Genomic DNA, 15,583 nt, shown 5'->3' on the forward strand with positions numbered 1-15,583 from the left:
GCTGGTGTCTTTGAACTTATGGGATGAAAACCAAGGCAGAAGCCCTTGGTTAAGTTGGGCCCAAATGATAGGAATCTAAGAAAGGCAGGGAATGCCTCCTGTTTCCTGGTTTCTATAGCTCTAGCCACAAAGCCGGAGGCTAATCCTTGATTTCAGAGGCTGATGAATCTTAGTGTCCTGATGCCATTTGGGTGGAACACATTTGATTTAGGAACTGAGTGGATCTAAGCTTAGAGTGTAGATACTAGAGTCCAGAGCTGAGTTTCATGTGAGCTGTAATCGTGGTCATCAGGGTGAATCTGTGATCCTAGGAAACCTAGAACAGAGACTCCAGTGACTGTCTCCACCAGACGCATGTTGCTGGACCAAGTAAGAGAAATGATAACTGAACAGACATAGAGACACTTTCACATATATGTTGTTATTGGATTACTTAACCTACTACCAACAAAGTTTGACTCCAGTATCACATACTCTTGGAAATATTGGTGTCATAAAAGTAGATACTGACTGATCCTGTGATGTTTAAGAACTTTATCAAGACAAATGATATAATCTGTTTAAATTTTTAAGGTACCAGCTAAACCTCTTTGCAAGGATGTGCTTGGATCGCCAGTATCTGGCCATCAACCAGATTTCGACACAGCTCTCGGTGGATTTGATCCTGCGGTGCATGTCGGATGAGAGCCTGCCGTTTGACCTCCGAGCATCTTTCTGTCGCCTCATGCTCCACATGCACGTCGACCGGGACCCCCAGGAGTCCGTGGTGCCTGTGCGCTATGCCAGGCTCTGGACGGAAATCCCCACCAAGATCACGATTCATGAGTATGTGTGGAAAAATTTCTCGAAGACTTTATATTCAGTAGATGAAAATAAAAGTAAAATGACATCAATTTGGAGATAAAATACAGAGAAAAGCGTTTCTGTGTTCAAACTCAGGTTATTATCTTCCAAATGCAAACAAGATACTCTTTTTTAGAAAGTGAAGTGACAACCCTTGATAATAGAAACATCCTTCTGGAAATAAAAACAGAAATCATATTGCCAATAGGCATAGCAATTTGTTGAGTACTTAATGTTATGGCTCACTATGAGTTAGGTGTTTTACCTGTGTTATCTCATTTCACAATAGCCCTATGATACAGCTTAGGACACAACATCTAGGAAGGTATTATTACAATCCAAGCTTAAGAAGCTAGGAAGTTAAATTATGTATATCTTCTTATTTTAATGATTGCAATCCAGTTAACTTGCTTTATATTCTATCTTTGCAGATATGATTCTATAACTGACTGTTCCAGAAATGATATGAAGAGGAAATTTGCACTGACAATGGAATTTGTTGAGGAATACCTGAAAGAAGTTGTAAATCAGCCCTTCCCTTTCGGAGATAAAGAAAAAAACAAACTGACATTTGAGGTATTCTGAGAAACAATTCATTCATGAAGTTATTCAATTTTTCCTGTAAAAAAATTAGATACATTGAACATAAAGATTTTTCCCCATTTAGGATGCTTTGATAACCAGGTAGTTTCATTTCATGAAGGTATGATTCTCTCTGCCGTTCATTAAAAAATAGATTTGATGCATTAATTATACAAAATATTTTATTTATGATTAGCTATTGTTTTTCTTGATTTTTTTTTTTTGGTTTCGTTCCATTTGTGTAAGCTTTGTTCATTTAATGAACAAAGACAGTTTTGCATAATTAAGATATGTTTGGATACATTTTTTCATATCCATGGAGGTGGTGTTTTTAGTCTCATTAAACTGAATTGAAATACCTCTAGTTATAATATCATTTTGGAGATATAATGACAAAACTATAGAGAAGATGCTGTTACTTGTTACCTGCTGTATTTGCTACCTACAGGTGTGTAAAAAATCACTCCTCAATCTTAGCATCTGAAAGTAACAAACATTTAGTACAGCAGACATTTAGTTTTTATGGGTGAGGAGTCTGGGAGTGCTTAGCTGTGGGGTTCTGGCTCAGGGTCTCTCATGAGATTATAATCAAGATATTGATTGTGGTGGCAGTCACCTGGGGCTTCTAAGCTCACCCATGTGATTGTTGGTAGGCAAACTCTTTAATTGGATGTTGACTAGGTAGCCTTTTCACAGGCTGCTTATGTCTTTATGGCATGGCGCCTGGCTTCCCCTGGGAAAAAGAGAGAGAGAGAGAGAGAGAGAGAGAGAGAGAGAGAGAGAGAGAGAGAGAGAGAGAGAGAGAGAGAAAGAGGGAAAGAGGGAAAGAGAGAGAGAGAGAGAGCCCAACATGGAAGCTGCAATCATCTATGACCTAATCTTGGAAGTGCATGCCATCACTTCTGCTGCATTTGTCACTCAGATTAACCCTGACACAATATGGAAGGGGAATGCATTGGGGACTGTCTTGAAAGCTGGCTTTCATACTTAGTGTGTCATACAGTATTCAGAAGGCCACAAAGCAGCATAGGGAACATATAATTCTGGACAAATTCATAGATAATAACCATTTATTAAAGTGATTCATTAATGTAACCATTTAGTAAGTGGTAGCTTACTGACTTAAATAATTTAATATTTAATTAAGAGGTAAATAATTCTAATGTGAACTTCTTTAACCACCTTTAAACATCTAAAATCTTGTCTTCTTGCTTCCTTGGTGGGACTTTTTTTTTTTTTTAAAGATTTTTATTGATTTCAGAGAGGAAAGGAGAGGGAGAGAGAGATAGAAACAGCAATGATGAGAGACTGTGGGACTTTGATGAAGTTGATGAACTTGTCTTATTTGGATTTAATTCTAAACTTAAATAAATCAGAATTAGTGTTTGCTTTTGCAGTTATGTAAATTTCCAGTTGTTAGAGAATTAGAATGTTTAGAAATAATGGTTCTAATTTAGATAATAAAAAGTCAGTGTTCATTTTAGTTCCTAATGTTTTTCTTTTCTTTTCTTTTGTACCCTACCTCTTTTTCTTAATTAAGGTGGTCCACTTGGCTCGGAATCTTATATACTTTGGATTTTATAGTTTCAGTGAATTATTAAGGCTCACACGAACACTTCTGGCTATCCTAGACATTGTACAGGTCCCCATGTCATCGTATTTTGAAAGATTAAGCAAATTTCAAGATGGAGGTAAGAATTTTTGAGAAAAAGTTATATTCTTTTTGGTATTGTTTGGAGGTGAGACATAGAACAAATATGCAGAGAAGTGGTTGTTAACGTGTACTTAATAATATATGTGAACAATTAAAAAGTAATCCTATGGTAGGGCAGTGATAATAGGCTGGATTTACAAACATGTAGTAATGCTAACATTTTGAGAGACAAATTTATAAGGTCAGTGAGATCCATCTTTAGCAATTAGCATATGGCCAAACCACTAGGGACAATATTATGTGTTTAAAGATAAAAAACATCTTAATATATATGATCATTCTGGTGTGTGACATAGGCTGGCTGTGCTGCATAGCAGGGCATACAAAAATGCCAAGAACGGGCCCACTGAGCGTCATACCAGAGAAGCAGTGAATGCGAAGCCAGTGTGGGAGGCAGTGAAGTGGATGAGAATGGTCTTTGAGTCAGAGTGCCTGGCTTCAGCTCCAGCCTTTACCATTATTAACTTAGGCAGTATACTCATCTTTTCCAAGAGTTCCTTTTCTCATCTGAGATATGAAGACGATAATATTAGTAATCTTCCTCACAGTTTCTTTGTGAGAATGATGTGAATGTATACAATATACTCAGAGCATTTACAACAGTGCCTGCTCATAACTCAATAAACATTTTTCTTTTTTTATGGTGATTGTCTGTATGTTGGATCCCCTGGAAATCCCTCGAGGTATAGAGAATGTTTGCAGAAGGTAAATTGAAGAGTGCATTCAGGATAGACACCACTAAGGAAGTTGGGATTGGGCAGACAGAGAAGCTGATCCATAATACAAGTGCCACTGAGACCTCAGCAGATCCTATAGGGAGCTCTCCAGCTAGGATGGCCCTTCGGAGTAGTCACGAAGTAACACAGGGAGCTGAGCTTTGGATCCTTGTATCAGCTAGCTATTTACTGCTGGCTTGGCCTGGAGGGGGTGTGTAGCCATGGGTAATGCAGTTCCCTTTGGGGAAGGGCCACTCTAAATGACAGCTGTGAGTAGTCAGCAGCCATGATCCAAGCAGCTAGGGGAAGGGATGCCTCAGCTCTGAAGAGGGGATATGGGTGCAACACAATATATCCATCACAATATGCATTGCAAGATTAGAACAATAAAACCAGAAATCTAATTACAGACATAAGGAAGAAATATCTGGTTAGGAATTATAAATTAAGAACATCCAGGTATCTGAAGTAATTAATTGCTGCTGTATAAATATCAAGTCCTTTTATACCTTCCAAAAACAAAAAACAAAAACTATGCAGATCAGTGAGAAACAAATTAAGCCACATAAATCCCTCAGCTTTAGCAGAGCTAGAAGACAGAGGACAGTATAAGCTTCAGTTACCACATGTAGAAAAGTAACACCAGTTTTCAGTAGAGCAATCGTATGAGTTTCACTATCAATCTTTGTGGATAGGTCAGGGTTTCTGGAAAAAGTGTGTGGAAGGGACAAAAGGGGACTGTGTGAAAATCACCCTCGGAAAAATAAAGTCTATCCTAAGTGTGAAAATACTAAAAGAAGAAAAGGTCGATATAAAAATACTCAGTAAAGAGGAAGGGATTTAAGAGTACACAGATAGCAGTGTTGGGGGTTGGGGGTGGGGGAAATGCTTCTAGGGATAAACAAGATTAAAAGTAAGGCAGAAGCACCCTTTAAGGTCTTGTTGGTGAGGGGGAAAGAAGTAAGGTGGGAAATATATAATACCACAAGATAAAATAAAACAAGAAATTGAACAAAATAGAACTTTTCTACCCCACCCCCGCCAAAAAAAGCCAAATGTTAAAGAAACGGCACTTCATGACACATACAGGAGAGGGTGCTCTTGAACTGAAGATATGTAAACTGGTTCATATTGTCAACCTTGTCCAAGAAATGGCTAGATGTAATCAGTCTTCATTTATATGAAGCTACTGCAAGATCAAAATAGAATAGAGAAGCCAAACATTTCAGTTGGTGGAAATTCCTCTTTGAAAAGCAACCATGACACAGAAGAAGATTGTAACAGGGCACTCAAAACTTAATTAAATGCCTTCAACAAATAATGGGATATGAAAAACACCTTGAACCTCAAAATTCAGAAATGAAGTTTGAAAATGGGAAAAAGTACACAAGAAGAAATTAAAGTTGATAGAACGCAGAGTAGAAATGGAATAAAATGGTAGACTTTATTTATTTATTTTTTAGAAAATAGAATAAATTACAAGGTATCCAAGGGAGAACAGACTTGAACAAAAGTTTAATAAGCATCATGGAATGAGGCAGGCGAACAATGATGAGAATGCCAATGATATAAAGAAATAACTATAAAGGATCAGAGAGAAAGTGGTTGAAATGGAAGACAAAGAAGAGCTATCATGTGAATAATTGGAGTCCTTGAAGAAGAAAAACAGAATGATGGAACAGAACTCATATTTAAAATTGCAATTAAAAAAATTCTGTAAATAAAAAGATAACCTTAATTCTACATGGTGAAATTGTCCAGAATGCTAATCTCCTAGACACAGCAGACTAAAACTATTATATAGTATATATTCAAAGAGAGTAGTAAGGGTGAGAGAGGGGCACTTTGAAAACAAATGAAACAAAAAGGAAAGGAAATATATATAGTTGGGGGTAAAATGCTTTTACAATCTCAAGTTTACTTTAAAAGAAACCATTCTTAAAAAGTTAGAAGTTGATCTTGACTTTTGTCTCAGTGGTTATAGTTTGCTTTTAGAGTTTGTCTGTAAAGAAAGTATTTTCTTTCTCTGAAAATTTGCTACCTTTTTAAAAAAATCCTCACCTGAGGATATGTTTTTATTAAATTTAGAGGGAAAAGGAGAGAGAGAAATATCTATGTTAGAGAGAAACATCAATTGGTTGCCTACTGTACATGCCCCAACTTGGGATCAAACCCATAATCTAGGTATGTGCCCTATGGGGAACCCACTACCTTTTTGGTGTATGCTGGATGCTCTAACCAACTGAACCACCCTGCCAGGGCAAAATTTGCTATCTAATATGTACTTTCCATTGTTCTGTCTATGCCTGCCCTGATAGCACATTTTTACTCTTTGAAATATTTTATAATTACCATATGTTCTTATGAACTCCATTTACCTCTGGATATCTTAACTAATCTTTTAGCTGCCTGAGAACCATTAATTGATTTATTCAGTAAGAATGTATTGAATAACTGTTGCATGCCAGACACTGTTCAAGTCACTGAGACTAAACAATGAGCAAGATAAACCAAGTCCTTAACCACAGGGAGGCCAGACGGTTAATAAATTGGCAGGCCCCACCCCCTGTTGCCTCTCTTTGGGGAGATGTTCAGATGAAAACCAAATGAATATACCCTGTAACATCAGATAATGCTATGAAGAAAAACAAAATTGGTTACCATTATTTTTAGCTAGAATGGATTGAACAGCTTCTCTAATGCTTGAGCAGATGCCTATATGCAGCAAGGAAGAAAGTCCTGAGGCAGGGTAAGCTTGATCCGTGTGAGGAGCAGCAGGAAGGCCATTTTGGCTGAGGTAAGGTGGGAGAAGGGCAGAATAGTAGGAGAGGAGGTTGAAGAAAGCCCAGATTGTAGAACCTCACAGATCTTGAATTTGAATTTGGTTCTGAGTTTGATGAGTAACCTTCGGAGGAGGGGTTTGAGAAGGGATTGATGTAATCTGATAACTTTGGCTGCAGAATGGAGAATAGAAAAGGTCTATGTAGGCATAGTGTTAGAAAGACCATAGGTTGGAGGCTGTTGGGGAATTCGATGATGGTGTTAAACTAGGATGGTGGTGGTAGAGGAGCTGAGAAGTGGATAAATTTGGAATTTTAGTCTTTACTGAAAGGACTTGGAAGTGGAATGGGAAAGAGGATAATAAAGGATTATGCCCAAGTTTTGATTAGCAGAGGGTGAATGTGGTGCTACTTAGTGAGATGAGAAAGACTAGTGGATGAGTGGGGTTGGAGGGGAAATCGGGATTTCTGTTTGGGCATGTTAGGTTCGAAATGCCTATTTGCATTTAAGTGGAGGTACTATGTTGACAGTTGGATGTATGAAAGAAATTTAGGGTAATGTCAGGCTAGAAAATATAAATGTGAGAATCAATGCATAGAAGACATTCAAGATAGCAGACTGAAGAAGGTCATGTAGGGAGGGATTTCTGGTTGGGAAGAAATGTGGACTAAGGATTGCATCCTTGGATACTCCCAACATTGACCCATGAGATAGAGCAGGAGCCAGCCAGAGTCTGGGACAGAGTGGCTGGTGCATCAAGAGGAACACCAGGAGAATGTGTTGTGTTGGAAGCCAAAGGAAAAGTAACGCTAGATAATTTAAATAGTTTGTTGGCTTATAGAAATATACTTTCTATTTTTCTATCTATCAAGCTAGTAATCATTGAGCACTCTGTATGCTAAGTGATTGTACATGGATTACCTCCCATATAGTGTGACTTGTGCTTAACTATGACACACACTATTTTACTTCATTATTAAAGTATGAAACACCATAGTTCTATTCCAGTATTAAAAAAAAAACTATCATGATTCATAGTTAGTTTTTATAATTAGATAGTTTTTATAATTTTCTAAGAAACTTCTTGTTGTGCCTATAGAAATGCCCATATGTGTATTGCACAAACCAAAACTCAAGTGGTTTCTCCTTTTTGAGACTGGTATGTCATGTAGAGCAGCATCTCTTCATTTGAGGAAATTCATTTTCCTAATTTGTGGGAGGGGGTTTGTGGATCTTGACTATATTTTTGGAATCAAAATGTGCTTATCCACCAATAGAGTAGTAAATATACATGAAATATTTTATTTTAGTTCTTGTATTGAAATTAATTTGAATTGAAGGACCATAGTTTTTTTTTTAATTTATCTTTATTGTTGAAAATATTACAGATCACTGTTTTAAGATCACTGTTATATAATTTTTTAAGATCACTTCTCTTGATATCTGCAAACTGGAGGGTAAATTACTTCTTTTATACATTCCTTTGATTGGGTACATGATGTTAACTGTGAGAAAATGTAGTTTGTTGTTAAGCATGATTTGATAACAATTATAATTATATCACAGATGACACACCTGAGAGAAGCTTTCTTCATTTCTTCTCAAGGAGTCATTTTTGCTGTTCTAACATCAAATGCTTATTTAGTATCATTAACTTGCATACATTTGGAAGGACAGTGCTTTTTTAGTTAAACGTTCCAATCTAGATTTCTTTGGAGCATATATGCTTGCAAGACAAAATATAAAGTACTGTCCTTTTTGTCAATATTGCCTTGAAGTGCTTTTGAAAAAGTGTTTATGTGGCTTTATTTTTACACTACTTAGAATAGGAAAGAATGGACTCACAGGGACATATTATTTGGTCTTAAAGTTGCCAATAGTGCAAATGTATTGAGTTATGCATGGATTTCAGATTGTTTAGTAAAAAGTTTCCTTTTCAAGTACTAATATAGACAAGCATATTCAGGGAGATTCCTTAGTCAGTAAACTGCATTCCTAATAATTAAATGGCAAGAAATAAGTATTTCTGTCCTTTGCACCACTTGATCATTTATTTGCCCATTGAGATTCTATTTTAGAAAATTGTTATTGAACTTAGAATTTTGGTTCATAAATTTTAAAGTTAACACTTATGTAGGGGATCAGTCTTTTAATATATTCTTTAAGTAAACAAAATATAGAGGTTAAAATTTAAAAAAAGGGAACAAAGCAACATTCTGTGTCTCTAGATGTGATGCACACAACATCACCGATCTCCTATTCCTGACAAAAATTCATAATATCCAATTAATCATGAGGAATTATCAGAGAAGTATAAATTGTGGGACATTTAATAGAAAAACTGGCTTGAACTAAAAAAATGTCAATGTCATGTAAGGTAAAGGCTAAGAAACTGTTTCTGAGTAAAGGAGATTAAAGAGACAAGACAACTAAATACAATATGTAATTGTGGATTAGGAAAAGTATTATCTACAGAAACATTGGCACGATTGGTGGCATTTGAATATGTATTGTGTATTAGGTTGTAGTATTTATCGGTTAGATTTTCTGAATTTTAATAGTAGTATGTAAGAGAATGTACTTGTTTTTAGCAAATACATGCTAAAGAATTAAAGGTTAAGAGGTCACTATGTCTGCAACTAACCTTCACATATTGCAGGAAAAATATTATAGTATGCACAGAGAGAGAGAGAGAGTGTGAGACTGAGGGAGGACATAAATGTGTCAGAATTTGTGATTCTGACAATTCTGGGCAGAGAGCATTATAGGAATTCTTTGTACAATTCTTGCAGCTCTTCCCATAAACTTGAAAGTATTCCAAAACAGAAAAGTTCGTAAATTAAATAATTAGCCCAGGAGGAAAATGATTTATTATATGTAAGCCGACACTTCAACATTAAAGCATTATATCATAGCTCTACTAGAAGGCATGCTATTAAAGCTGAATTTTGTTAGACTATAAATTCCTAACAAAAGGTCTATTAGACTCCATAAATTTTTAACAAAAGAAGCAAGAGAGAACACATTTCTGGAATCTCCAAATGTGGAGACAGGATCATCAAGCCTGGGAAAAATTCCTGTGGTACAGGGTGAGACAGAGGTTGATTCCAGAGAGGAAATCCCAGATTATGGAAAGTACCTGGGGAAAAAAAGAACTTCTTTTAAAGAACAGCTCATAGGGCCATGCAATGTGGCCACATTATAGTACCCAGTATGGGATCATCTTGGCTCTTTTATATTCAAACTAGAGGCCCATTGCACGAAAATTCATGCACTCGCAGTCCAGGACCCCTTAGGGGATGTCCACCTGCCAGCTCAGTCTTGCTCCCCAGGGAGTGTGTGTGTGGGGGGGATTGGACCTAAGCTATCAGTCAGACATCCCTCTGGCAGCCTGTGAGCCCTCCTACCACCGCTGCTTGCCCGGCTTATGGCCGAGCAGAGTTTCCCTTGGGGGACGCACTGACCACCAAGGGGCAGCTCCTGCATTGAGTGTCTGCCCCCTGGTGGTCAGTGCGTATCATAGTGACTTGTCATTCCAGTCGTTCTGCCATTGCAGTCAATTTGCATATTATCCTTTTATTATTATAGGATGATCTGGATTATATTTTCCTATTTTAGTGAAACCTTATTTTCAATTGGAACTCATGTTGCAAAGCACAAGATTTTAAACATAAATTTCATAAGCATTCTTGCTAGACCAACCAGTTCCTTCAAGCAATGATAACACTTTTCTTTTCTCCTACTGTGTCTGGAAATTTTTGTGCAGTAGAACCAGGTCTTTTTTTATTCTTCTGATCCACTTACCTCTTATTAATTCTGCCCCAGCCCAGTAGGGGTTGGACATTCAGAGAAATGTGTTCAGTGGTTGTTTGGCAGGTCAGACCCTGGGGAGTGGAAGAAGAGGTATGCTCGGAGGAAAAGGCATACCTTTCCCAGAGTTCCATTCCTGCTGGCCTCAGCGGCCCTGTCTTCAGTAGAGTGTGCATGCGCAGCCTGCCTTTGTTTTTCTGGGAAATCCTGCAGGTTTAGATGTCTGTGATGAGTGTTTCAGGCCGTGGGGATGGCTGGCTTGGAAAGTGGCAATTACAGAAGTTTCTCTTCTCTGGGTCCTTGGGTACAGTGCAGCCCACCTCTGTGAGTTGTCCTCATTCTGGAGCTGGTTGGGGTCTGAGTCAGGCCCCCATGCTGTGGCTGCTCACCATCAGGGTGGCTTTTAGTTGGCATGCTCAGCAGAAATTACTAGGCTAGAAGCAGCTTTTCATTTTTGTTTCCCAGAGGTGGTCCATTCAGAAAATCATCCAGGCATGCTCCCAGGGAGACGCAGTGAGTGGCACTGCCCTGGCGGGGATTGCAGTGAAACAGGAGATTCTGATCTTCAGAACTATCAATCCAGTACCTTTCGTTGGCTATGTCTCACTTAAGGAAAGAAATATTGTTTCCAAACAAATGTATTCACTCCCAGCAGGCTATGTTGTTGAGTCAATTTGCTTTGCCTAATACCTATCATTTGCTCTTAGTGATTTACTAGTAAAATGCACAGGCACCATTCAGCATAATTGATCTTTTGGGCTGAAGGATTATGTCAAGCAGAGTTCTTTTTTGTCATGTATAGAAGTTCAAAAACAAATGTATACACCGGCTGATAAACTGGGTGTTTTTAATACAGTTTTGAAAGTACATTCCATTTAAAAAAATTATACATTTTTCTCTTTATCTACACGCACAGTCTAAGGATGGATGCTGCTACTAATTAAGACCACCTTTTACGGCAGGGTTGGTATCTGCATTTTGTTCTACTGGAGAGTCACTTAAATCGTTGAGGACAAGTGTGACTCTGACACATTCTTCGAATGAGCAACATAACATGTGAACTCTGGCTGGGGAGAGTATCATCTCCATTTGAACAGAGTGTAGAACTTGACACAGCCTGGAAGTGGCTTGGGTCTAATTTGTAGTATTTAGTTATTCGTTCCTTAGCCTTCACCTTATCTGTTTGTTGTTTGAATGAACTCCTGTTCACATTTGGACCCCCAACATGGAGCAATGAAGTCTTAACCACTGAGTGACTTTTAGGACTAGTTAGGGTGTCTGGGCCACTGTTACCATTTCTTTTCAAAATTGTCTCCCTGCCCTTGAACTCACCACACGTGAAAAGGCCATATGTCAGAAAACCGCCGAAAGGTGAAACAAGAGCTAAATAGTTCCTTTTGTCTCCTATCATTTTGCTTTTCCACAACTCCAAACTCTTGGGACTTTACATACTCAGGCCCTGAAATGTGGACCACTTCCCAGTTCATCACCCAGTTTTCTTTTGTTGTCGTACATGTAATAATATTGAAAATGGGAAACCACTAAGAAAAAAAAAATCAGTGGAGAATTCCATGTTCTATTAGGATTTTCTTTCCTTTGAAGTTTCAGGTTTGGAGCTGAAGTGCCTTTGTTCTTAGAGAAGAAGACACAGGTAACCATAGCCTGACATTATCCTCCTGCCCTTAAAGCAGGGATGGGGGACGTCCGGCGCGAGGGCCATACAAGGCCCGCAAAATCATTTGGTCTGGCCTTGCCAAGGCATTAGGGGTGAGTTAATTAAATGTTTGACCAAATATAACAGGATAATTTTTAAGTTGATTATTTTGTATAGCCCATGAATGATGTTATAAATATCCAAATGACCCTTGGGAGAAAAAAAAGGTTTCCTCCCCTGCCTTAAAGGATTGTAGCTACTCTAGGTGACCTACAATCCTTTGGGCCCAACCCAGGGGAGAGGGAAGGATAGTGGGTAGTGAGAGGCACTTTGGAGATATATATATCCAAAAGCACCCTTTTGCCCTAGGACCGTGGTTGGCAAACCACGACTCACGAGCCACATGCGGCTCTTTGGCCCCTTGAGCGTGGCTCTTCCACAAAATACCACGTGCAGGCACCCATGTACAGTGCGATTGAAACTTCGTGGCCCATGCGCAGAAGTCGGTATTTTGTAGAAGAGCCACACACAAGGGGCCAACGAGCTGCATGTGGCTCGTGAGCCTTGGCTTGCCGAGCCGCAGTTTGCCGACCACTGCAGGAGGTTTGGGAAAGAGAGTAAGAGCATGCTAACTCTCCATCTCGAAGCAAAGAACTGCCGCTGCTTCAACTTTTTTCGTTTTGCATTGTCAGGGACTTCACATGATCCACTTTAAAACGCTTTTTCTGGCAGCGTAGTTGCTATTAAAAAGGAGAAGGGAAATTGAGATGGGAGGTGGAGCAGAAACATTTCTTGATATTGTTATATGGGCGGGAAAGGAAGAAAATATTTGCAGGCAAAAATCTGCCACAAAACAGTTTCTTCCCTTATCAAATTAGGAGGAGGTGAGTCTACATATGATCTTTATCATTGCTTTCAGTTGAACATTGCGATTCTCCCAAGATTAGTATGCAATTCTCATTCCCTCTCTGAGTGCTGTTCTTTCTAATGCGTATTGCAGAACACACCTGTAACAGATAGCCATGAAGCATATCTCCTGGCTAACAGCTGGGATTGCTCTGTGGAAAGACACCAGCCAGAATGCTTTGAAACCAAAAGCTTTAGTTCACTTAAAATATTGAGTGTGTCTCAAAAAGCAAGCAAGCAGGGAGGGACTTATCTGGGTGCCAGGTGAGTGGGGAGGGGAGGGAGGGAATGAGAAAGAGCAGAAAGAAGGTTTAGTACAGTGACCATAACCAAAGGGCACGTGCCTAAGGTATGAGGCAGCTTCATATTAAGGACTCTTTAGTGCCCCTTATCTCCTTTTTTTTTGTTTTGTTAATCTTCACCCGAGGATATTTTTCCATTGATTTTTAGGGAGAGTGGAAGAGAGAGGGAAAGACAGAGGGAAGCATTGATGTGAGAGAAACACATCGATTGGTTGCCTCCTGCACGAGCCCTGACTAGGGCCCGGGCTGGGGAGAAGCCTGCAACCTAGGTATGTGCTCTTGACTGGAATCTAACCTGGGACCTTTTGGTCCACAGGCTGATGCTCTATTCACTGAGCCAAACTGGCTAGGGCCCTTATTTCCTTTAATTTTTCATCTGACGGAACTTTTTTTGGGTCCCTATGAAGAATTTAAGTTTGCAGTAGAGCTCACAGTGCTTGGAAGTGTTAGCAAGTTTAACTTGCAGGGGAAAGATACCACAATTACCATTCCTCATTTGAAATCCCTTTCATTGGTTTCTGGACTTAATTTTCCCCAGCACCATTCTGCCTCTCAAGATTCTCTTTTAGATGGCCTTTCTCTACCTGTTCTCCCTCATCTTTGCTCTCAGCGATGCCCCTTTGCTTCAGATAGAACTCTTTTATCTCCACTATGTGTCTTGTTCCTCACACCTGGCTACTTCCCATATGCTGCTCCCTCTGCCCACACTTCTCTCTATGCAATTCACGTACTTCCAGTAAAGGAAGCTGTACTCTTGAAGAAGACACAAGAACAAGTATGCAGTCCTATCACAGTGATGGCTTTCTCTTGTTCCTTTGTGTATATGTGTACAACAATCTCCCCTTACTCATGGGGATTTGTTCCAAGATCCACAGTGGGTGGCCCAAAACTATGGGTAGTACCAAACCCTATATATGCTATGTTTTTTCCTATATATGTATACATTTTCACTCATAGGAAGCACTTTATGGCTTCTTTTTAGCATATTTCAATTGCTAGCATCACTACTATTGTGCTTTGGGGCCATTATTAAGTTAAATAAGTTACTTAAACACAAGTAACTTGACACCATGACAGTCAATCTGATAACCAAGAAGGCTACAGCATGAAGACACTAGATAAAGGGATGATTCACATCCTAAGAGGGATAGTAGGAAGTTTCATCACGCTACTCAGAGTGACGTGCAATTTAAAATTTATGAATTGTTTATTTTTGGAATTTTCCATTTAATATTTTCAGACTGTAGTTCACCATGGTGGTCTGTGAGTAACTGAAACCGCGGAAAGCAAAAGCATGCCTTGCGATTCTTGCACTGATTTTTAAATGACAAAAACCATGACAACTGTCTCCCAGCAGCTCCAGAATTACTGATTGCAGGTTTTGTTCCCTAGGAAGCGGACTCAGATAGAGAGTAGTAGGAGGAGATTTATTAGGGTGAGCTGTTAGGATGAGCACCAGTGGAATGGACGTGACAGGATTGGGCAGAGTGAGAAATAGGGTTGAGATGCAGTCATAGTGGAGGCTCCTGATGGTTTGAAACTTGGATGTCCTTTCAGAGTCATCGCCCATGGGAGCGAAGGGGCTGAGCCTTTATCTCCCTGTGGCCCCCCTGGGGTGACTTGTGGCCTTGCTTGAGGAGCTGTGTTCAGACTAGGCAGTCCCCATTGGAGGGCTGTCCTCCAGGAGGCTCCTGTAGCAACTGAGACAATCGTCCTCCTTGCCTGAAAGGGAATCTGGGCAGGGCCACCCCAGCACCCATCATCCGTATCTTCCAGAAAAGTACCATGGCTGGCAAAACTGTAAGTCAAGATTAAGATCTCATAGGAAACAGAGAGTTTCAAACACAAGATCTGTGCCAGGCTCCTTTAAAAAATCAAATGCATATATAAAAATAGGTGAAGAATAACTGTGAAATATGTCTATTTTATACTGCGTTTCTACCATGTGCCAGGCCAAGCATTTGGCAAAGCATTACTAAATAAGGGTACCTAGGATTTATATTCAACACCGAGCACACCTTTAGATCTTTTGCCTATTTTTGTCTTTAATCCTTTTCACAATCCAGCAAGTTGGTTACTATGGTAACTGTTTTGCCCAGGAAATGGGCTCTTAGAGAGGTCAAATGTGTTGCCTGGGACCATACAGCTTGCAGCTTGCTGAGCCAAATTTTGAATTCAGGTTTCTTTTCTTTTTCTTCCCTTTTTAAAAACACCCTACAGCTCTACAGTTTATGCTCTTTATGCTGTTATCACACTGCTTTCTGTACAGATGACT

At 39.2% G+C, this 15,583-nt stretch overlaps 1 protein-coding gene across 1 annotated transcript in view; it reads left to right on the top strand.

The window, feature by feature from the left end:
- ITPR2 (inositol 1,4,5-trisphosphate receptor type 2) overlaps positions 1 to 15,583 on the top strand; it is a 423,569-nt gene that overhangs the window by 136,854 nt on the left and 271,132 nt on the right. The window contains exons 19-21 of the mRNA XM_081114981.1: positions 574 to 825; positions 1,275 to 1,419; positions 2,966 to 3,116. Of these exons, the coding sequence (XP_080971107.1) occupies positions 574 to 825; positions 1,275 to 1,419; positions 2,966 to 3,116 (548 nt within the window). The remainder of the gene's footprint in view (positions 1 to 573; positions 826 to 1,274; positions 1,420 to 2,965; positions 3,117 to 15,583) is intronic.

This window comes from Myotis nattereri, assembly GCF_964212035.1.
Source record: "Myotis nattereri genome assembly, chromosome: 2".
NCBI classification, from domain to species: domain Eukaryota; kingdom Metazoa; phylum Chordata; class Mammalia; order Chiroptera; family Vespertilionidae; genus Myotis; species Myotis nattereri.